The 19,301-nt window shown below is 37.3% G+C and overlaps 2 protein-coding genes across 2 annotated transcripts; one reads left to right on the forward strand and one right to left on the reverse strand.

The window, feature by feature from the left end:
- The first annotated feature begins 1,522 nt into the window (after window positions 1–1,522).
- LOC146745815 (uncharacterized) lies at window positions 1,523–5,669 on the forward strand. Its single transcript, XM_085498752.1, has 2 exons — window positions 1,523–3,627; window positions 3,725–5,669. The coding sequence occupies exons 1-2, from the start codon at window positions 1,523–1,525 to the stop codon at window positions 5,667–5,669; spliced, it is 4,050 nt and encodes a 1,349-aa protein (XP_085354878.1).
- Window positions 5,670–11,036: 5,367 nt separating this feature from the next.
- On the reverse strand, window positions 11,037–17,591 carry LOC102807541 (BMP-binding endothelial regulator protein-like). Its single transcript, XM_085499158.1, has 8 exons — window positions 17,504–17,591; window positions 16,919–16,940; window positions 16,142–16,279; window positions 14,287–14,410; window positions 13,293–13,366; window positions 12,571–12,818; window positions 12,100–12,386; window positions 11,037–11,455 (listed from the first exon to the last, which is right to left on the reverse strand). The coding sequence occupies exons 1-8, from the start codon at window positions 17,573–17,575 to the stop codon at window positions 11,446–11,448; spliced, it is 975 nt and encodes a 324-aa protein (XP_085355284.1). The 5' UTR covers window positions 17,576–17,591; the 3' UTR covers window positions 11,037–11,445.
- Window positions 17,592–19,301: the final 1,710 nt, after the last annotated feature.

Genomic DNA, 19,301 nt, shown 5'->3' on the forward strand with positions numbered 1-19,301 from the left:
AATAGACAGCATGTATTGTCATTGCTAATTAATATTCTTTTGTTCGTGCTTGTGCAAGACGAACGTGAACACGAGTTAATCAAGTTGTCACCCAGCTCCCGACCAGTGCAGTGCAGTGCAGCTCAGCTCAGCTCCGGTGCAGTGTCAACGTGGCAGCCAACGTATGTCTCACGATAATGCCTGACCAATTCGGCATGCGAGACTGATAGATGCAAAACAGCCTGCTGTGGTTCTACGCTGTAAAACCAACTTTTATTCAAAGACCTGTGTTTCGCCAGAAAGCATGGTTTGCTGATCTTGGTCTTCTCTCTACACGGACGGTATGGAAGTCGCGTAACATTACGGTCAGTGTCGTGTAATTTGCATTCTCCGAGACCTCGTAGTTTGGAGCTGTATGTAGACCTGATATCGCCGTCGACGTTGCTGTGATTAACTGTACTATCGCTGAAACTACGCAATACGAGTTCTGCACTTAGGTAGGGTAGACAATTCCGAGCTGGGCTATTATCATTAATGTTATATTTATTGTGATGTATATTGTTGACCGGTTTGTGATTTATATCACTCCTGCTATTGGTTTATGCTTATTGTATTATTAAATTAGTATTATTGGACATATCCTGACTGTGTGCCTTTGTTTGACGTTTAGTGTTGCATTCTGGAGTGCGAGATATTGGCGGCCAGGTTCGCGGGAGACTATCTCGTATTCCCGTTCGTAACAAATTGGCGAGCGTGCCAGGATACGACACGAATTGTTATGGTACATTCTAATATATAAATGCTTGAATTGCGTTTGGTGGCCGTACTAATGAATTTAAATTGTACTGAATTTTGTTTGGTTACGTACCATGGGTATGTATTGATCCGTACTGTCGTATTTCTGTAACAGGTCAAACAAAGCATACTGAATATTTGCTTACTATTGAATATATTTGATGAATATTGTGGGTATATAATTGGTCACTCTATTATATTGCGTAAATTTGGATATTGTTTTGATACCTTTTATTTTAGGGCTAAGGTGCATTCGAGTCTTATTTGCGTAATATTTGTATTGTAAAACATTGTATCTGACACCTCTCCAATCATGACTTCTAGTGTAGAGTTTAATGCTGAAAGTTTTCTGAAATCTGCCAGTGTATGTGTTAAAGATGTAGAGGCATTGCGCAAAGATGAGTTGAAGGCCCTTGGGGAATACCTAGGTATTGGTGAAACACTGTCAGGTATGTTGAAATCTAAGATGGTGCGAGTATTAAGTGAGCATTTGCGGTTAGTTGAGGAGGAGGAGGAAGAAGAGGAAGAGATGTCTGTTGACAGCCAGGTACTTCTAGCTAAGATAGCATGGGAAAAAGAGAAATTAGAAAGACAAGAACGGGAAAGGGAAAAGGAAAGACAAGAAAGAGAAAAGGAAAGAAATTTTGAGTTGGAAAAGATGAGATTAGAGCAGGAACTTAATAGAAGTGGTCCTAGTGGGTGAGAGTTTGGGTTTAGATATGGTGGTGGTAAAGTTCAGGAATTTGATATGGCTCGGGAAATTAAACTAGTACCGAGATTTCAAGAGCAGGACGTGGATACCTATTTTTTGTCATTTAAGAAAATTGCCAAACGACTTGCATGGCCTGAACGTTATTGGACCTTGTTGTTGCATAGCGTGTTTACTGGAAAAGCTAGCGAAGTATGTTCCACTCTTGATGAGGAGCAGTATTCCGATTATGAATTTGTTAAAGCTGCAGTTCAGTCAGCCTATGAATTAGTGCCCGAAGGTTATATACAGAGATTTAGGCATTTGCAGCGTACCGGTGGGCAAACATTTGTTGAGTTTGCTAGGGAGAAAGAGCTAGTTTTTGATAAATGGTATAGGTCCCTCCAGGCAGAGAAAGATTTTTGTAGTTTACAGGAGGTAGTGTTGTTGGAGGAGTTCAAAGATAGCATTCCCCTAGATATTAAAACCCACCTTGATGAGCATAAAGTGAAAAATATTAGAAATGCAGCTGCTGTGGCCGATGATTATGAATTAACCCATAAGAAGAGTGTAAAGTCCTATTCCCCCAGATGGAATAATAGGCGTTCCCGTGGTGCTAATGGTGCATTGGACGGTGAGGCTAGTGGCGAGAGTACTAAAAGTCAGTCTGTAACACCTAAATCAGCTGAGAACAAGAGAGTATGGGAAAAACCTCTTTGTTACTATTGTAAGAAGCCAGGGCATGTGAGGGCAGAGTGTTTCAAGTTGAAGAATGAGAGGCAGTGGAGAAAGCCAGTAGCATTTGCCAGGGTTAGAGACCCTGTTAGAAAAGTAGTAGGGAGTTCAGCCATGCCTGGAAAAAGATGTGGAATTCTTGATGTACCTGAAGAGTATAAAAACTTCGTGTCAAAGGGTGAGGTATCCCTTGGTAAGGTTAGTGATAGTAAGCCTGTAGTTATACTCAGAGACACTGGGGCAGCTCAGTCTTTAATGTTGGCTGGTGTATTATCTTTAGATAATGTAAATACAGATGCCAGTGTGCTGGTTCAGGGTATTGGAGGTGGTTATGAGTCTGTTCCCTTGTATAATGTCGAGTTGAGGTCTGATTTGGTCACTGGAGATGTGACTGTTGGTGTGGTCAAGTCCTTGCCGATAGAGGGCGTTACTTTTCTACTGGGTAATGACCTGGCTGGGGGTAAGGTGAGTGTACTCCCCGTGGTTTCTTGTAAGCCTGTGGTTAATGACAAGACTGAAGAGTTGCTTGAATTATATCCTGGTATATTCCCTGCGTGTGTTGTTACTAGGTCACAAACTAGTAAGGAGAGACAGGATGAGCTGGTGTCAGAGGTAGTGAAGGAAGACTCTGGTGTGTGGTTAGCGGAGACTTTCTTTGGTGATTTGAAGGATGGTAGTGAGATTAAGACTGACTTCAGTCACTCTTCACTAGTAGAGCAGCAAGAAGCAGATTGCACCTTGAAAGAGCTAATGGCGAGTGCATTGAGTGAGAATGAGGCTGAAAATCTTCCGAAGTGTTGTTATATGAAGGATGGTGTTTTAATGAGGAAGTGGCGACCTCCCAGTTCCCCAGCTGATGAGGACTGGACGGTAGTTCACCAAATAGTGGTGCCTCACTCTTATCGGCATGAGATACTTAGAATAGCTCATTCTATCCCTGTGGCTGGGCACTTGGGTATAAGAAAGACTGACGCCAGAATAATGGCACATTTTTACTGGCCCAAATTACATAGAGACGTGGTTGACTACTGCAAAACGTGTCATACTTGTCAGGTTGTAGGAAAACCCCAGCCTGCTATTAAGCCTGCCCCTTTGGTGCCTATCCCAGCATTTGGTGAGCCATTCAGTAAGGTGTTGGTTGATTGTGTTGGCCCATTGCCTAGAACCAAGACAGGTTTTCGTTTTATGTTAACAATCATGGATATGGCCACTAGGTATCCTGAGGTAGTGCCTTTGAAAACTATAACTGCTAAGGTAGTGGTGGAGGCATTGGTGCATTTTTTTAGAAGGTATGGGCTTCCTAAAGAAATTCAGTCTGACCAAGGGTCAAACTTTATGTCTGGGCTATTTCAGGAGGTTATGCATCAGCTGGGGGTGAGTCAGCTTAAATCCTCTGCTTATCATCCTCAGTCTCAGGGAGCATTAGAAAGGTACCATCAAACTTTGAAGAACATGCTCAGATCATACTGTACAGAGTGTCCGGAGGATTGGGGATAAGGGAATACCCCTTGTATTGTTTGCTACTAGGGACACTCCCAGTGACTCTACAGGGTTTAGTCCATTTGAACTTGTGTATGGTCATAATGTCAGGGGTCCCCTGAAGCTTCTAAGAGAACAGTTTCTAGTTGCTGAGCCAGAGACCAATATGTTAGATTATATATGCAAGTTTCGAGAACGCCTTTTCAAAGCAGGCGAGACGGCTGCTGAACATCTTAAGGTGTCCCAGAATGTTATGAAGAAGAAGTTTGATAGAAATGCAAAAGCACGCCAGTTTAGTCCAGGTGAAAAGGTCTTAGTATTATTACCGCTAGTGAGTGAGCCATTAGCTGCTAAGTTTAGTGGGCCCTATGAGATTAAAAAGAAACTTAGTGAGGTCAATTATTTAATCAGTACCCCTGATCGCTGTAAACATCAACGAGTTTGTCATGTTAACATGATAAAGAAGTATTTTGATTGTAAGGGAGAACCCCCCAAGATGACAGGTGTAGCTGGTTCTGGTAATCAGACTTTTGAGTGCGAAGATGAAAATGAAGATGATCCTGATCCTGGAGAGTTTGATATGTCACAACTGGATCCACAAACTGCTGTATTATCCAATTCTGAGACCTTATCCAACTTGTCGTCTTTGTTGAGCTATTTACCCGAGCCTCAAAGAGAAAGTTTTTGCGAGTTGATTTTTGAATTTCAACATTTGTGTTCTGATGAATTGGGTCGTACCACTTTGGCTTGGCATGATGTGGATGTCGGTGAGGCTATCCCCATTAAGCAGGCTCCATACAGACTCAACCCTGATAAGTTGGCCAAGGTGAGGAAGGAGGTTCAGTACATGTTACAACATGATATAATCGAACCCAGTCAGAGTAGCTGGAGTTCTCCCATTGTTCTCATCCCCAAACCTGATGGGTCTTTGGGATTTTGTATTGATTTCCGTAAGGTAAATGCTTTAACTGTTACTGACTCTTATCCTCTTCCCAGAATTGAAGATTGCATTGACAAAGTTGGGAAAGCAAAGTACATCAGTAAGGTAGATTTACTTAAAGGTTATTGGCAGGTTCCTCTGACTAATAAGGCCAAAGAAATATCAGCCTTTGTCACGCCTGATGGTTTGTTTCATTGTAAAGTTCTTCCATTTGGCATGAAAAACGCTCCAGCAACCTTCCAGCGCCTAATGGATAGAGTAATACAAGGTGTACCAAATTGTGTTGTGTATATTGATGATGTGGTCATCTATAGTGAAAATTGGGAAAGTCATTTGCTCCATCTCAGAAAATTGTTCGAAAAGCTCACATGGGCCAATTTGGTTGTAAACTTGACCAAAAGTGAGTTTGCTAAAGCTAAGGTGACTTATTTAGGTCATGTCATAGGTCAAGGTAAAGTGTTGCCACGACTGGCCAAGGTTAAAGCCATTGTCAACTTTCCGGCTCCAAAATCAAAACGAGAAATCCTTAGATTGTTGGGCATGTCTGGTTTCTATCGAAAGTTTGTGGCAAACTATAGTGAGGTTGTGGCTCCACTTACCAATTTGCTAAGTACGAAGGTGAAGTTTATTTGGGCAGATGAATGTGAACAGGCATTCGCAAAGATTAAAACTGTGTTAATAAGAGAGCCCATTTTGGCTGCTCCAAATTTCAGCAAGTCTTTTTGTTTAGCGATTGATGCTAGTGATATTGGCGTTGGGGGAGTGTTGCTCCAGGAAGATGACTTTGGGGTTGAGAAACCAGTTTGTTATTTTTCAAGAAAATTAAATGTACACCAAAAACGGTATTCTACAATTGAGAAGGAAACCTTGAGCTTGGTATTGTCTCTCCAACATTTTGAGATATATGTGACGAATGGCAATGGTCCTACCACCATTTATACGGATCATAATCCAATTGTGTTTTTGGAAAAATTTAAAACCAAGAGTCATCGTTTATTTCGCTGGAGTTTGATACTACAACCATACTCTTTGAAAATAGTACATATAGCTTGAAAAGATAATGTATTAGCTGATGCTTTATCACGAGTTTGAGATTTGTTATGTAAAATTGCATTAATAGTTTGGATTTGTAGTTTGAAGAACGCATTTCTTTAGAAAAGCGTTCTTTTTTGTATGGGGGAGATGTTATGATATTCTATTTTTGCTGTAAAATGAATGTATTTTGATAATGCCCAGTTAGCTAGTGAGGCTTGCCCAGCTGCGGAATTAGAATAGACAGCATGTATTGTCATTGCTAATTAATATTCTTTTGTTCGTGCTTGTGCAAGACGAACGTGAACACGAGTTAATCAAGTTGTCACCCAGCTCCCGACCAGTGCAGTGCAGTGCAGTGCAGCTCAGCTCGGCTCCGGTGCAGTGTCAACGTGGCAGCCAACGTATGTCTCACGATAATGCGAGACCAATTCGGCATGCGAGACTGATAGATGCAAAACAGCCTGCTGTGGTTCTACGCTGTAAAACCAACTTTATTCAAAGACCTGTGTTTCGCCAGAAAGCATGGTTTGCTGATCTTGGTCTTCTCTCTACACGGACGGTATGGAAGTCGCGTAACATTACGGTCAGTGTCGTGTAATTTGCATTCTCCGAGACCTCGTAGTTTGGAGCTGTATGTAGACCTGATATCGCCATCGACGTTGCTGTGATTAACTGTACTATCGCTGAAACTACGCAATACGAGTTCTGCACTTAGGTAGGGTAGACAATTCCGAGCTGGGCTATTATCATTAATGTTATATTTATTGTGATGTATATTGTTGACCGGTTTGTGATTTATATCACTCCTGCTATTGGTTTATGCTTATTGTATTATTAAATTAGTATTATTGGACATATCCTGACTGTGTGCCTTTGTTTGACCTTTAGTGTTGCGTTCTGGAGTGCGAGATATTGGCGGCCAGGTTCGCGGGAGACTATCTCGTATTCCCGTTCGTAACAACGCGCATATGCAATTATTCTCAAATCAGTTCTCGCTCGCTAGCAAACCAAACATTATATTTCCTTAGCGTTTTTTCCTAATTGTTATCATTACATTACGCGTGGTGTGAAAAGAAAGAGAGGTAGAAAGAAGATTCAGATGATTTCTATGTCGGAAGAGGCAAACGCTACACTGAAGGCATCAGTCCATCGAACGAAAACCGAAATCGATGTGAGCGTCCAAACATAACTTTCCCCGAAGGCATGAATCCGAGTTTCTGATTGACGGAGAGATTTTATTTTTAAATAATTGTTCTCAAAAAATAAACTGAGCATGTGAAGAATAATTTAACATTGTTTACAGTGATAACTGCTCATTGTCGAAACGAAGCTTACCCATTCACGCTAGTCACAATAAACATCATACTCTTGAATAGGCGTCAATGACTACGGTAAAACTTAGACTCTATTTTAGGCATCAGGAATGATTGAAATGTCCGAAAATGACGCCAAAATGCACCTTAAAAGTCCCATTTTATTTTTTTTCTAAATCCCATCCCGAATTTACGGCAGAGTCTGGTCCCTCAATTAAAGGACACGTGAGCTTTGATTCTAACCGGATATATTGCACTGGGTCGGGGAGATACAAACTTTTGTGTATCTTTTGTTTAATGGGTACCTGTACGTCGATCATTCGCAAGTTTTGCTAGGTGATGCGAGACAGCTTTGTTTGCAACCGGACGAACTCCGTTTAATTCAATGAAGCAAACAACTGACAATGCTAAAATAAATTGCAGAGGTACGCTAACATTAATTGAAAACAACCAAATAATTTCAATGAAAAATAAATCACAGTAAGAGGTAACTTGATACAATACGGTAACAACTCTTTTGACGCGCTGGCCGCTTCTCCGCGTCTGATGTTTTGCTTTCCTTGTCATAATACTTACTGATTGATGATTTTGTTTTGATTTTTGAGTTTTTTAGCCTGCAACTCGGCCACGACCTTTGCTTTTTCCGTGAAAAATGGGGAAGTTTACGTCAATTTGACGGACATTTTTTTAAATATCGAAGCACACTGTTTAGCACTCCTATTGTTTCATTTGCCAATTCCTATTAAGAAAAATTCGACCGCTCGAAAATGCACCTTAATTTTGCACTCTTAAAACATGTCAGATTTCCAAACTAATTATTTAAAACCGGTCGGAATTTTACAACTTTTACGTCAGGAGCTGGAGCTCTCTTCTTGCAGGCGACCGTCGCCGGTAGTACAACAGCATGTTTTAAACGTACATCTGTGCGCTGATTGTCTGTGACTGTCTTAGAAACTCCCTGAATAAGGCGTTACCAAAATCGGAAAAATAAAAAAAATGCCTCCTTAAAAAACGAACAGAATTCAAATATTTCTTTTAACAAATATATTGCAGTGGGAAAAATTGGATTGGAAAAGATGAACAAAACTTCTGTGCCTCGCGTTTCGATTCTAGGATTACGCGATTATTCATTATTCTGCGATCGCTTCCTGGAGTTGGTTCTCAATACTACATAAAAATCATCAAGGATAAATAATTTAATATCCCACTTTGTACTCTTCGCGGTAAACCATAGGCTCTGAAATACTCGTAGATTTTTTATTGAAAATACATCGAAGAGAAGCCATGATGTTTTGATCGTGATAAAAGGTCACCTTCCTAGGACCGCCCACTGTTTAATAATTCATGAGATGACGTCATATTTACTGGACATTGCCACGTGTTTTTACCTACCCCCATCAAAACACTGGTATGAATGACGTGTTTCTGATTTATATATTCAAGCGCAGTTGTTCTGGTCCAACGATTTTACATAAAATGTCTATGTCTATAAGTTAAATTTCAATTTCAATAGTCTAGCAAGTATGACAAAGTATGACAAAGCAGTAATTCCCGGTTTAACGCGCAAATATGCAAATTAGCCTATTTTTGGTGAATTTTTGGGTTTTAAATTAAAATGGCTGATAGACGCTTTGGCCATTTGCCTCGAAATTTTCACACATTATTGACAAGGTGTTTCCCCTTCAAAATGCGTCCGGACAGTTTATTACGGCGAGTGGAACAAAACTAACAAGTCCGCAATTAACATGGATATATAAATTATGCAAAAATAGAAAAGAGTGAACTTTGAGGTCATGCTGTGCGACTTTGAAAGCGTTATAGAGATGAGTGGACGCATTTGAATTAGTAGTATACCAAGGTATCCAGTGATGTAATTTTACCCACAAACGGACTTGAAATTTTTAAGCTAATTGTTTTTAAATCACTTTTGTCCAAAAAAAGCATATTTTTGACCCAAAATCAGAAACGCATTCTGGATATTTAAAATAAAGACAAGTTTTACAAAGTTTTTATAATAAGCTTTCAGAAAATATATAACATGTTGGATTTATAATACCATCTTCATAATATAATTACTCAATTAAAAAGCAAGCCAAATAAACTGCATCTCTACCTTAAATTGATCAATCAATTAAGTATTAATTTTATAAAATTTTTCAGACATTCTTCGACCCCTAATTTTGTATCAGTCAAATACATTAGACATATGCTTACATCTCTTCCAAGGGGGATTTAGATTATAAAACGATCTAAATCCAACTTTAAGCCTATAAACGTTCCATTGTTTTAGTGCCAAACCCCTTTGTTAAGTACAACAATAAATATTTCATTGGTGTTTGTTAGCTCTTGTGTAATTGGTCAATGCATGGACAGCCCCTCCAATTCTGTTTTTCACTCCCTATCAATTCGGGCCCTGTTTAACTCCGGTTACGTATAAACACAACTCTCTTGACTGAGATCTGTGTTGAAAAGTAATCTTTCGTTGTTGTGATGTACGCAATACGATGAACAACTTATGTTTTTTAACATTACTTCACCCATTAACAATTCGCCCCTAGACGTGATAATTTCATTTCAATAGTAAAAATCCGTTGTAAAAAATCTAAATATTCACAACCTCATCGAAATCTATTTTCTATTTATACCCACAAGTCACACCCAGAGCATTCATAAAAAAACGAATGGTCCGGGGTATACTAGTACTCTGACCCATGTCGAAGACTGTGCAATGCTATATGATAAATCAGACTAAATATCACGTGAAACTAAATGAAAATCATTTTAAAATAACACAATTTCACACAACCAAATGTTGTTGTTTAATGTCTTACATTATCTCGGTGATAACTCCGAAAGTGAAGTATGATATCTTCAACAAAACGTAGCCGTGAATAATTTCCAATTTATTTTTCGACCGCGTGAACCCAGAAATATTGCTCGTCTGCTCGCTCGCATTTTAAATACATGGCCGTAGAAAACACATATATAATTTTCTGGTTTCTCTGCTTTCTGCCCTAAGGAGTTAGCATTGCCTGTATTACATGAATGTATCGATAATCATTTGGTTAAAACGAGGTAGCAGCCCTGGATTCAAACGGAACACAGTACTGCTCTATCAGCTTGTTGAGGAACATTCACTAAATAAGAGGTCATAGTTCAAGTTGCGTTCGTGAACGATATAAAGTCTGAAGCGTCGTTTGGAATTAAATAATGGTTAATACTCACTGAATTCTCACACTTTAGCATTAAAACAACCATTTCGACAACACAAGTGCCAGTGATCAGTGTTTGGACAAGCGGTCAATGTTTTTAATAAGTGAGTGAGAAAAGAAAGGGATACAGAATTCGGTCGGAAATTAAGTGATATGCGGTTGATTAAAATGTGATAAAAGCGGGAGATAGGGCGAAATGAGTAATGTTGCCCGTTTAGAGCTTGACATGCGTCACCAAATGAGGACATGGTTGGAGTTGGTGATACTAGTATACGCGGAGAGGGAGTGTAGAAAGGAAACAGCCAGCATCCTTTTTACAGAGGAAACGTGAAATTTCGACGGATTTTTTCGTCTTACATATAATATTAGGTTTTGAGGACTTCTGAATTCAAAAAACATGACTAAATCAACGAAAAAGCATGCGTTCAGAGACATAACTATGCAGAAGTTGGTTTGCCAGTACTTAATCCAGTTTTAACATATTGGCTACTCTATTGACATTTGCTGTTTATTTCTAGATTCAGCACATGAGGTGGCTGACAAGCTGTGTCGAAAACCTTCACAGAATGATCATCCTATTCAGCTTTTCGACACAGATTAAAAACTAGTTACAAGCAGATATTTTCATATGGAGACTATCACATATCACTGACAAATGGGCAGTTTGACATCGCCGCTGGGAGTGCAATACAACCCGCTTAAATAGTCTACCTTTCTATATCGTCATCCTATCAACCATTCCAAAGCCCATCGCAACATCAGCCAGGGTACAGTGTGCGCAACGATGGTTGATAATAACACACTAATTGAGGCGGGGGGAACACAAATCTCACAGAAGTTAAGAAAGTCCACACCGTCTGTTTTGCATCTAAGGTTTATTGTATGTAGAGCCCAATGGAATTCATTAAATATGAGACAATTTACGGTGAAATGGCAATGGCATATTAGGTTGTAGAATGGTAGGGAAATTATTACAATTTAAGTATAGCTAACTAGGATTATGTATATAAAGAAAAATGAAGAACTGAACTAGTAATTTGCATGCGATAAAATACAAACAAAGTTGTACCCATATTATCACCGTTTATTTCCAAATTTATGTTGAATGTGCCCACTAAGCCTTGTAATACTCCTGTTTTCTGAAAATTTGACACGCGCAACATCTAGGAAATATAATCCAGTTAAACTAAATGCGATGAAATGTATAGCCATAAACATATTGAAACAACACATTATATAGTTGTTATAATGTCAGCTTCTTCTTACACATTATTCACATCTAAAACAAAACAAAAAGGATAATGAATATTTACATTCCAGTTGAGATCAGATCTTGTCATGTTACTGGAAAAGTGTTAATAACTTTAAAACTATACTGATATATGTGTAACACTGTGTAAACATATTTAGTTTATCAGTCCCGCGAGACTCTAGTGAGCATGATATTAAAGAATAATGAATATTATTATACATCTCTGATCGTAACGCCATAAGTTAAAACGTGCTGTAATTTTGTATTATTTTACAAGGTATGTTTTTCATCCTACCATATGAGGAAATGTGAATCCCAAATATGAAATTATTACGCGCGTAAGCGTCTAATATTAATAAAAACAAACAAACATTGCAGTCGCCAGGGTTTGACCGGACTCCACACAAAGAAGTTCGCTGATTCTGTTCTAAACATTTCGGATTTTGGCATTCCCATGATGTATCTTTGGACGGAAAAGATGTATAATAATAAGGTTATTACGAGAATACCTCAAAGTATGCACGAAGACGGGAGTGTTGACCGACTGTCTGAGGCATCCTCGTAATAATCTCATAGTCTAATAATTTAGTGTACGGGCCTATCCTCCATACGAGTTAGCTTAGCTCGGCGTCAAAAGACAAACATGATCAACAATTGTTCAACTAACTTACTTTTTCCACTCTACTCGCCAGCTTTTTCCAAACTCAGCAGCATCATGGACTACAGCACCACCAGGTGTTATGAAGTCATTAAGAGGCTCACCATCATCATTACCAAGAAGACCACATAGATGACCACGGTAATCAGATCCAGAGATAGATACTCTTAAGCTGTGCTTCTTCAAGGTCCAGTACAACGTGAATGTGGTATCCTTAGAAGTAAACGACAGTGTGACTGTCTTATCATCTTCCAGAACGTGTATTGGCCTTGCTGCAGTCACATGTCCATCTGTTCTACCCTGAGATATATGGATATATTACATTTCCTTAATTAACTTAAATGTTTAAGAATAATTCATTATAATAATAAAATTTAAGCTGAAAGTCGTCACCGCTTGTGTTAGACAGTCATACGTGAATTTTACATAGTTTGTATGAAAACATATCCAAAATACTTCTAAAATGTAATTTAGAATCACTTACTGTAACGACATCCAGTCCATTAATGATAGCAAAATCACTTCCAACAGTTACATTAACAGAAACAGTTCGCGATCTGACATGCTCAAACGTACTGTCTTCCCTGGGCTCAAACTCTGTTGTTACTTCAAATGCAGGATTTGATGACGAGCAGTCTTTAAATAGAGTGTGCCAGCATATGCCTTGAAAACTAAATGGACGACCGTCAAATGTCGTCAAATGTGGATCACCTGATACTACAGTAACTGTAACTGTTATAATAAAATAACATACCGTCGTATTTAATACATATATCATCTTGCAATATTATATGACTCAATGTGGGTCATTGAATGTACACATTTTATTCAGTTATAATGATACGGTTAATCACCCGAGAATATAATTATTAAACGGATTATACCAACAACATTAAGAAAGTCAGGTGTATGACTCAAATGTAAGTACTTATTTTACCGGAAGTGCAAATGTCATGTTGAGTGACATTCCACGACTGCCAAGAGATAGATTACATATGCTCAATGATTGGAACGATTAAAACACAAAGGTAAAAACAAGTCTCGTTTTGTTTTCCACTTTTAAAAACATTTCGGCGGCCAATTGAGTCTGGGATATATTTATGAGAACATTATGTGATATGAACAACTTCTGCGCTGATTGTGCAAATCGTGTTCAGTTTAAATTGAATATTTTGAATATAGTAACTAACATAACAAGATACTCACTGATCTCACACAAAGATGAGTGCTGCGCTCCAACATCATCACACTGAGCATTAAACCAGAGACCATCTACATCCCTATAAGTGATTTAATGCATTGTTATCTGATGTCAGTCTAATTAGGCCGAGTAACAATACTACTATCTTAAAAAGGATTCTCAAGCTCCTCCAGTAATTCGAGAAAATGGCATTTACAAGTAGCCGTTTTTGAGACTTAGGGTGCTGTGTTGCAGACACGTAAATAATATAGTATAAAAGACATGATGTTATATCAACGTGGTTCGAATCAGATTTATCTTCTGGTCTTCTGGGTGTCTCATTGTGTGTTATATACAGTGACCTAACAGGTGTCACAGCTATTTCCATTTTATTTGAAAATTACTAATAAACATAACAATATTTGCTTTATCATTAGTGATCTTAAACAATTCTTTTTCTCATATTATATGATGTATGTCATCTTATTATTATTTAGTTTTGCAAACGTTATTTAGTAATTACTATAAGAAATGAGGTTGTCATGGAGACCAGATTAAACCATGAATGGTAAAACGGGTTAGTCGCCACCTGCGCTTGCGTCAGAGGGCCATAGCGTGCCATTGTTTTTCAACATACAAGCATCTACCCATGAGCCTTTGCGTTTTTAGCGTGTGTTGTTATCATCCGTTCGACTCAATTCCCGCGCGTGCTCAGGTGACGACCCTCGCGCTTTAAATCATTGTGTAATGTTCATTTGTTTTTGGTATAATATCCCCTAGTCGTTCATAAGTGAAAACTTATGGTAATTTTGTTATTGCTATGCTAGGCGAAATAAACTCATTTTATGACGTTGGTAGTTAAAACAAGCATATTTTACATGAGTTAATTTTTTTTAAATATTTTATGACTGAGATCCATAAATACACATCAAAATCTTGTTTACCATAGTGATGAAGCTAGCAAGCTTTATACATATAAGGCAATACGTGGATTATATTGGATAATTTGAATACACTTACAATACACATTGGCCATCACCAGGGATCGGAGCTGTATTCCAACTCGTGTAAGTCACGCTCCCACCAGTCACATATTCAAAAATTAAATCGTCGTCTAAATCCACGAGACCAAGCCAAAATCCCTCTCTTTACACATAATCAAACACAGAAAATCAGTGATACCAATTATATGAAATGTAATTGCGAGCAGCAATTTTAGACTAATAGACAATTGTAAATGAGTTACCTATGAATGCGTCAGTGGTTGCCAGGACACCCAGCTGACCTACCGTTGCTTGCGTTAACCCAGTTATGTTCTATGAGGTCGAAATATGGGGTCATGAATACTAGATAATTGTCGACTTTATTTTTGTTTAGATTTATATTACGGCTTAGTTCTAGCGTAACTACTGAAAATATTTTTAAGTGAATGTGCGAGATGTTCTACATGAAAGATTGCAATTCGTTAAAGCTCAACAATAGATACAGACCAATAACATGCCACTGAATAGTGAAGAGTTACATTGGAAACAACGTATTGAACTGGTATGGTTTTGGAATTGTTTGAATTGTATGAAATGTATGGATTAAACTCGAGAGATTATGCAATTGTCGTCAAGACTGGTCGATCGAATGAATTACGTTGTTGTGTTAATTTTAAAATCGTTGTTAAAGTGTCATGTATTATGAGCTAGAGACACATAGTAAGCTTTCTATGTATGAACACAAATCTTTCAAAAATCATGACTTTTTCTAGTCAATTTAAACATAGTGATGTTTTTATTTCATTTTGTATATGTAATTTGTATAGTGGGTGGGGACCCTAACGTTAGAATTTGAATAAACTAAGACATTATAGAATAACTGCAGCTTGGCAAGATATTGCTGCGAAAGAAAGAGCGTGATATCAATTACGTAGACTTATATCAGATGGATACATGTGCCGAAATTAACTGAACGCAGTACAATAATCTTTAAGCAAAGAAGTCGACTTCATTATGGTTGCTTACTGCCACTGATTTGTTTTCTTTTCTAATCTTGTTTTCAACAATGTCCTATTTTTATGTGACCCCTCACTTTCCATGTTAAAAATTAAATAATTTTTATTCCAAATCACATTAAAACATTACATTAAATTAAGATTTTACAGGCCCTTAACCAGATACGATAGGTAACCAAATAATCACAATACACTTCATGGTGATATCCAAATGAAACTACTCAAACTAAATAGAACGATACATCACCGCTAACAAATTCGATACAGATTCGTAGAAATACATGGTAACACTATAACCTGGCATAACACTTGGAATTCTATTTTTTTCTCTCAATCAATACAAACCCAGATAAAAATGAAACACGGGTACATGCTCATTGAACTAACAAATGACATGCAGCTCACATGATATCACAGTTTAAACTTTTTCCTACATAAGTAAACATTTCTCAATTAAAAACTACTATCCTAAACACTTATTATTCATGATAATTCCATTACTTTGCCTGACGAACAATTTCACCAACACTCAACTAACCAGACGGTGTGGTTCTCCAAAAGGTAATTTACAAAGTACCTTTTTCGAATATGTTCTTCTGGAGTAAAATTGACACCTGACTGTGTGCGCTATGAAGAATATACGCTTCATAGCACTACACATTCCCTAAACAAATTGGTCCAAATTACTTTGAAGTGTTCTGGATTTGAAGTCACAAATAGTTTACAAGAGTAAATAATAATAAAAATAATCAAAGAAAGATAAGTAGGCTAGTAGGCTACACATGCATAATGTTTACAAAGTTGTCACCCATGCCTCATTGTTATGAACATATATATTGGATGAATATGGAAATATATATACAAGTCATATCTTACCATCATATCCATACGATGCTATTCTTGCTTCATCTTCATCTGCCGGTGAGCGAATTTCTGCAAGCTTTTTATTCCTGCGTTCACATTCTTTTTTAGCATTTTCCCACGTCAATGGATCTTCCACGAACTCATACTTTGCTATAAAGGAAAATAAATAAATAATTATATTAATCATGATAATAGCAAACGTCATTGTGATTCATTGTTCGAATGACAGATTAACTCTTTTGTGGAACTTCAAACAAATTACTGTCGATATCTTTATTGATGGGGACTATTTTGTTTGGTCATTGGTCAAATAGCGGATTGGTGTAAAAAGTACAATAAGTCGAAGACTGCTATCTTCGGAAACTCGAAAAACATTTTCGATTGTGAACAACAATAATATCAAGTTTGGGTAACTGCTATAGAGGAAGCCTCTCTTAGCAAAGGATGGTTGATGGGTGAAAGTTATACAAATTTGTTAGTGTGACTTCTGTCAATATAGCTAACATTGGTAACACACAATAAAATGTTATGGGGCAGATGAACGAAAACAGCCTCAACCTTTTCACCACTAGTTACTTCTTCACATCACAAATTCATTTTTTTTCAGAAGATTGTAACAAAAGTAGCCAAACATTTTGAGGAAAAAACTCAAAATTGGCTCCAAAATTATGAGTTGTTTCTGGAAATATTGAAAATTATTAGAAAAAAATGCTGCAAAATTTGGGCGAGTCCTGTGGTGGAAAGGTTAACAGATTGAGTGGCAAATATACTATCTATATTAATACTTACATGATCGTTTCTTAATCGATCTCTGTGGAATAAAAAACAAAAACAAACCATGAACAGTAATTGTATGGAATAAAATGAATTTGTTTTATAATTATTACTAGAACAGTCATAAATACCATGTTGGAGGGAATGAAACAAACTTAACAGTTATCAAATAATATTTAACCAATGCGTTAGTTTGTATCAGTGCTGGGCCCCAACCATTTCATCAAAAAGACAAGACTTTTGGGTGACGATGGTCTATCTTGTAAATAACAAGACTATAATATGAATTTGATCGATCCTTCATTAGAAGGCAACACGCGAACAACAAATGCACGTTTAAAGTTAACAACGCATACACGTAATGATCTACTGCAAAGTAAAGTTCAAATACTATAATTTCACAATTTCACTACAAATACGGTTGGTATTCCGTTTGAACCCGTTTACTTTAATGAGTATATATGCACAGTTACTGTGTAAAGCAAAGCCTTCAAATGATATAGGGAATTGTCACATAAAAGTCATGAAATCTGCCACTCTTACTAGCAATCCACTCACCTAAAACAGATAACTAGACGAGCATGAGCATTGTGAACTTACCTCTGTTGAAGCTGCTACAGCAAAACTGGCAATAGTGAGTATTATTAATAAGCGCAACATTCTTCTTATCATTGAGAGGCTTCGACGGAATATGATTTCAATGTCCGCCAACCCAGTATATATTACTGTTTTAGATGTCCGGATACATCACCTGAATGTGTTTCTATTGGCGTGTAATTTGCATAATCCGAGTAGTTCCGGTGTATCGTACTGGCATATTGTTCTATATACTGTAAAAGAATTAATTAATCACTGGGTTTTAATTTTGCGTATTTCGCTGACTGTAAAATGCGCTATATTAAAACCTGTGAATATGTAAAATTTAGCATAGAACACATTATCTAAATTATAAAACAGTGAATTTAAAATCAACTGAATATGCCTGAAATGGTTAATCAGCGAAATTTAAACACAGAGAAAATTTGTCATTTTACAGTATATTAATGAGTTGGCTTGAGTTGTTTTTGCCATGTTGTTTTATCATGATGTGTTATTTTACATTTGTTGATGATAACTATTATCGTTAATTTAGATATATATATCAAATTCTCCACCATTTTTATTTTCATTTATTTGAATGTTAGATATATGTAATTGTTATCTATTACCGCTGATCAACTACACTGTACACTTTTCATAATTATGGCTTTAATTGAGCGCAGTGATATTGTACAATGACAGACAAAAAAAAGAATAGACACTGCACCATTTTTTGCCATTCAAATAGTTGTATTTGAATATAATATGAGGTCATTTCGAGAATACCGCTAACTGCCAGTCTTTCGTGGAACGCGGCTGTGCGACTATTTGGCCCAGTGACGGGTCCTGTTTTCAGCCGCAGACTATTTTATGCCGCTATGTCTTTGTAAAACGGAGGTTGAAATGGCGGAAGAAAATATAATCAAGCGGAACGTTCACTCAATATGAATGTACTTTTAACGTGGACAGATTACAGTGGAAGCACATGGTATGATAGATTGTATTGTCCCTATCTGTGTTCGGTGATCGGGACAGAAAACTGAATACTGCTGAATGAATGGAATCCTGAACATCAGTTGACGTGAACAAGCTAACCACTGTGCCACTGTTTAATGCTGATGACGTATTTTGTTTTACGGAATGGTATTTTTTTGTTTTAAGTGGTATATCTCTGATAATATTAGACATATTTAGCTACTATCATGGATTTATCGTAATTTCTTTACATTCAGGATTACAGTTTCCCGCACATAAACAGTACATTACCTATCCACTCGACTGGATTTATATTCCTATCAACAAATTATAGACATTTGGTTGAAAATAGTGCTTTTAGGCTTGGACTCAGGGTGCTTACCATCATATCAATATTTGACAGAATGGTTTTTAGTGAGGTGAAACATAAAAGTTTTATCTGAACTCGCAGACGGTAATTCATTTAAATTCAATACATAATATTTGTTTTCATCATTTCTAGCAGACAGACCCATCACTATCAATCAATATTAATTAAATCAAGCGCGACGCTACTAATTTAGTAACACTGATGTTTGTGCTGTATCTCTTTTGTTATAATATCACGATGAGTGATCCATATGCCGCAACGTATGTATCTGTTTTAGTGTATCTGAATTAGTGCGCGGGCTGTGTATGCACATTTGTTCAAATCACATGACACAACAAAAGAGTCGGCTTTACGATTGCAATATTATACCGGAATTCAATTAATTAGAAATAATGCGAATAATTTAGTTAAAATAATTTAAAAGCTATTTAGTACGTGGAATTGTTTTCATTGCTTACAATGTGTCTAGTAAAA

This window comes from Saccoglossus kowalevskii, chromosome 5 (genome assembly GCF_978046115.1).
Source record: "Saccoglossus kowalevskii chromosome 5, keSacKowa6.1, whole genome shotgun sequence".
NCBI classification, from domain to species: domain Eukaryota; kingdom Metazoa; phylum Hemichordata; class Enteropneusta; family Harrimaniidae; genus Saccoglossus; species Saccoglossus kowalevskii.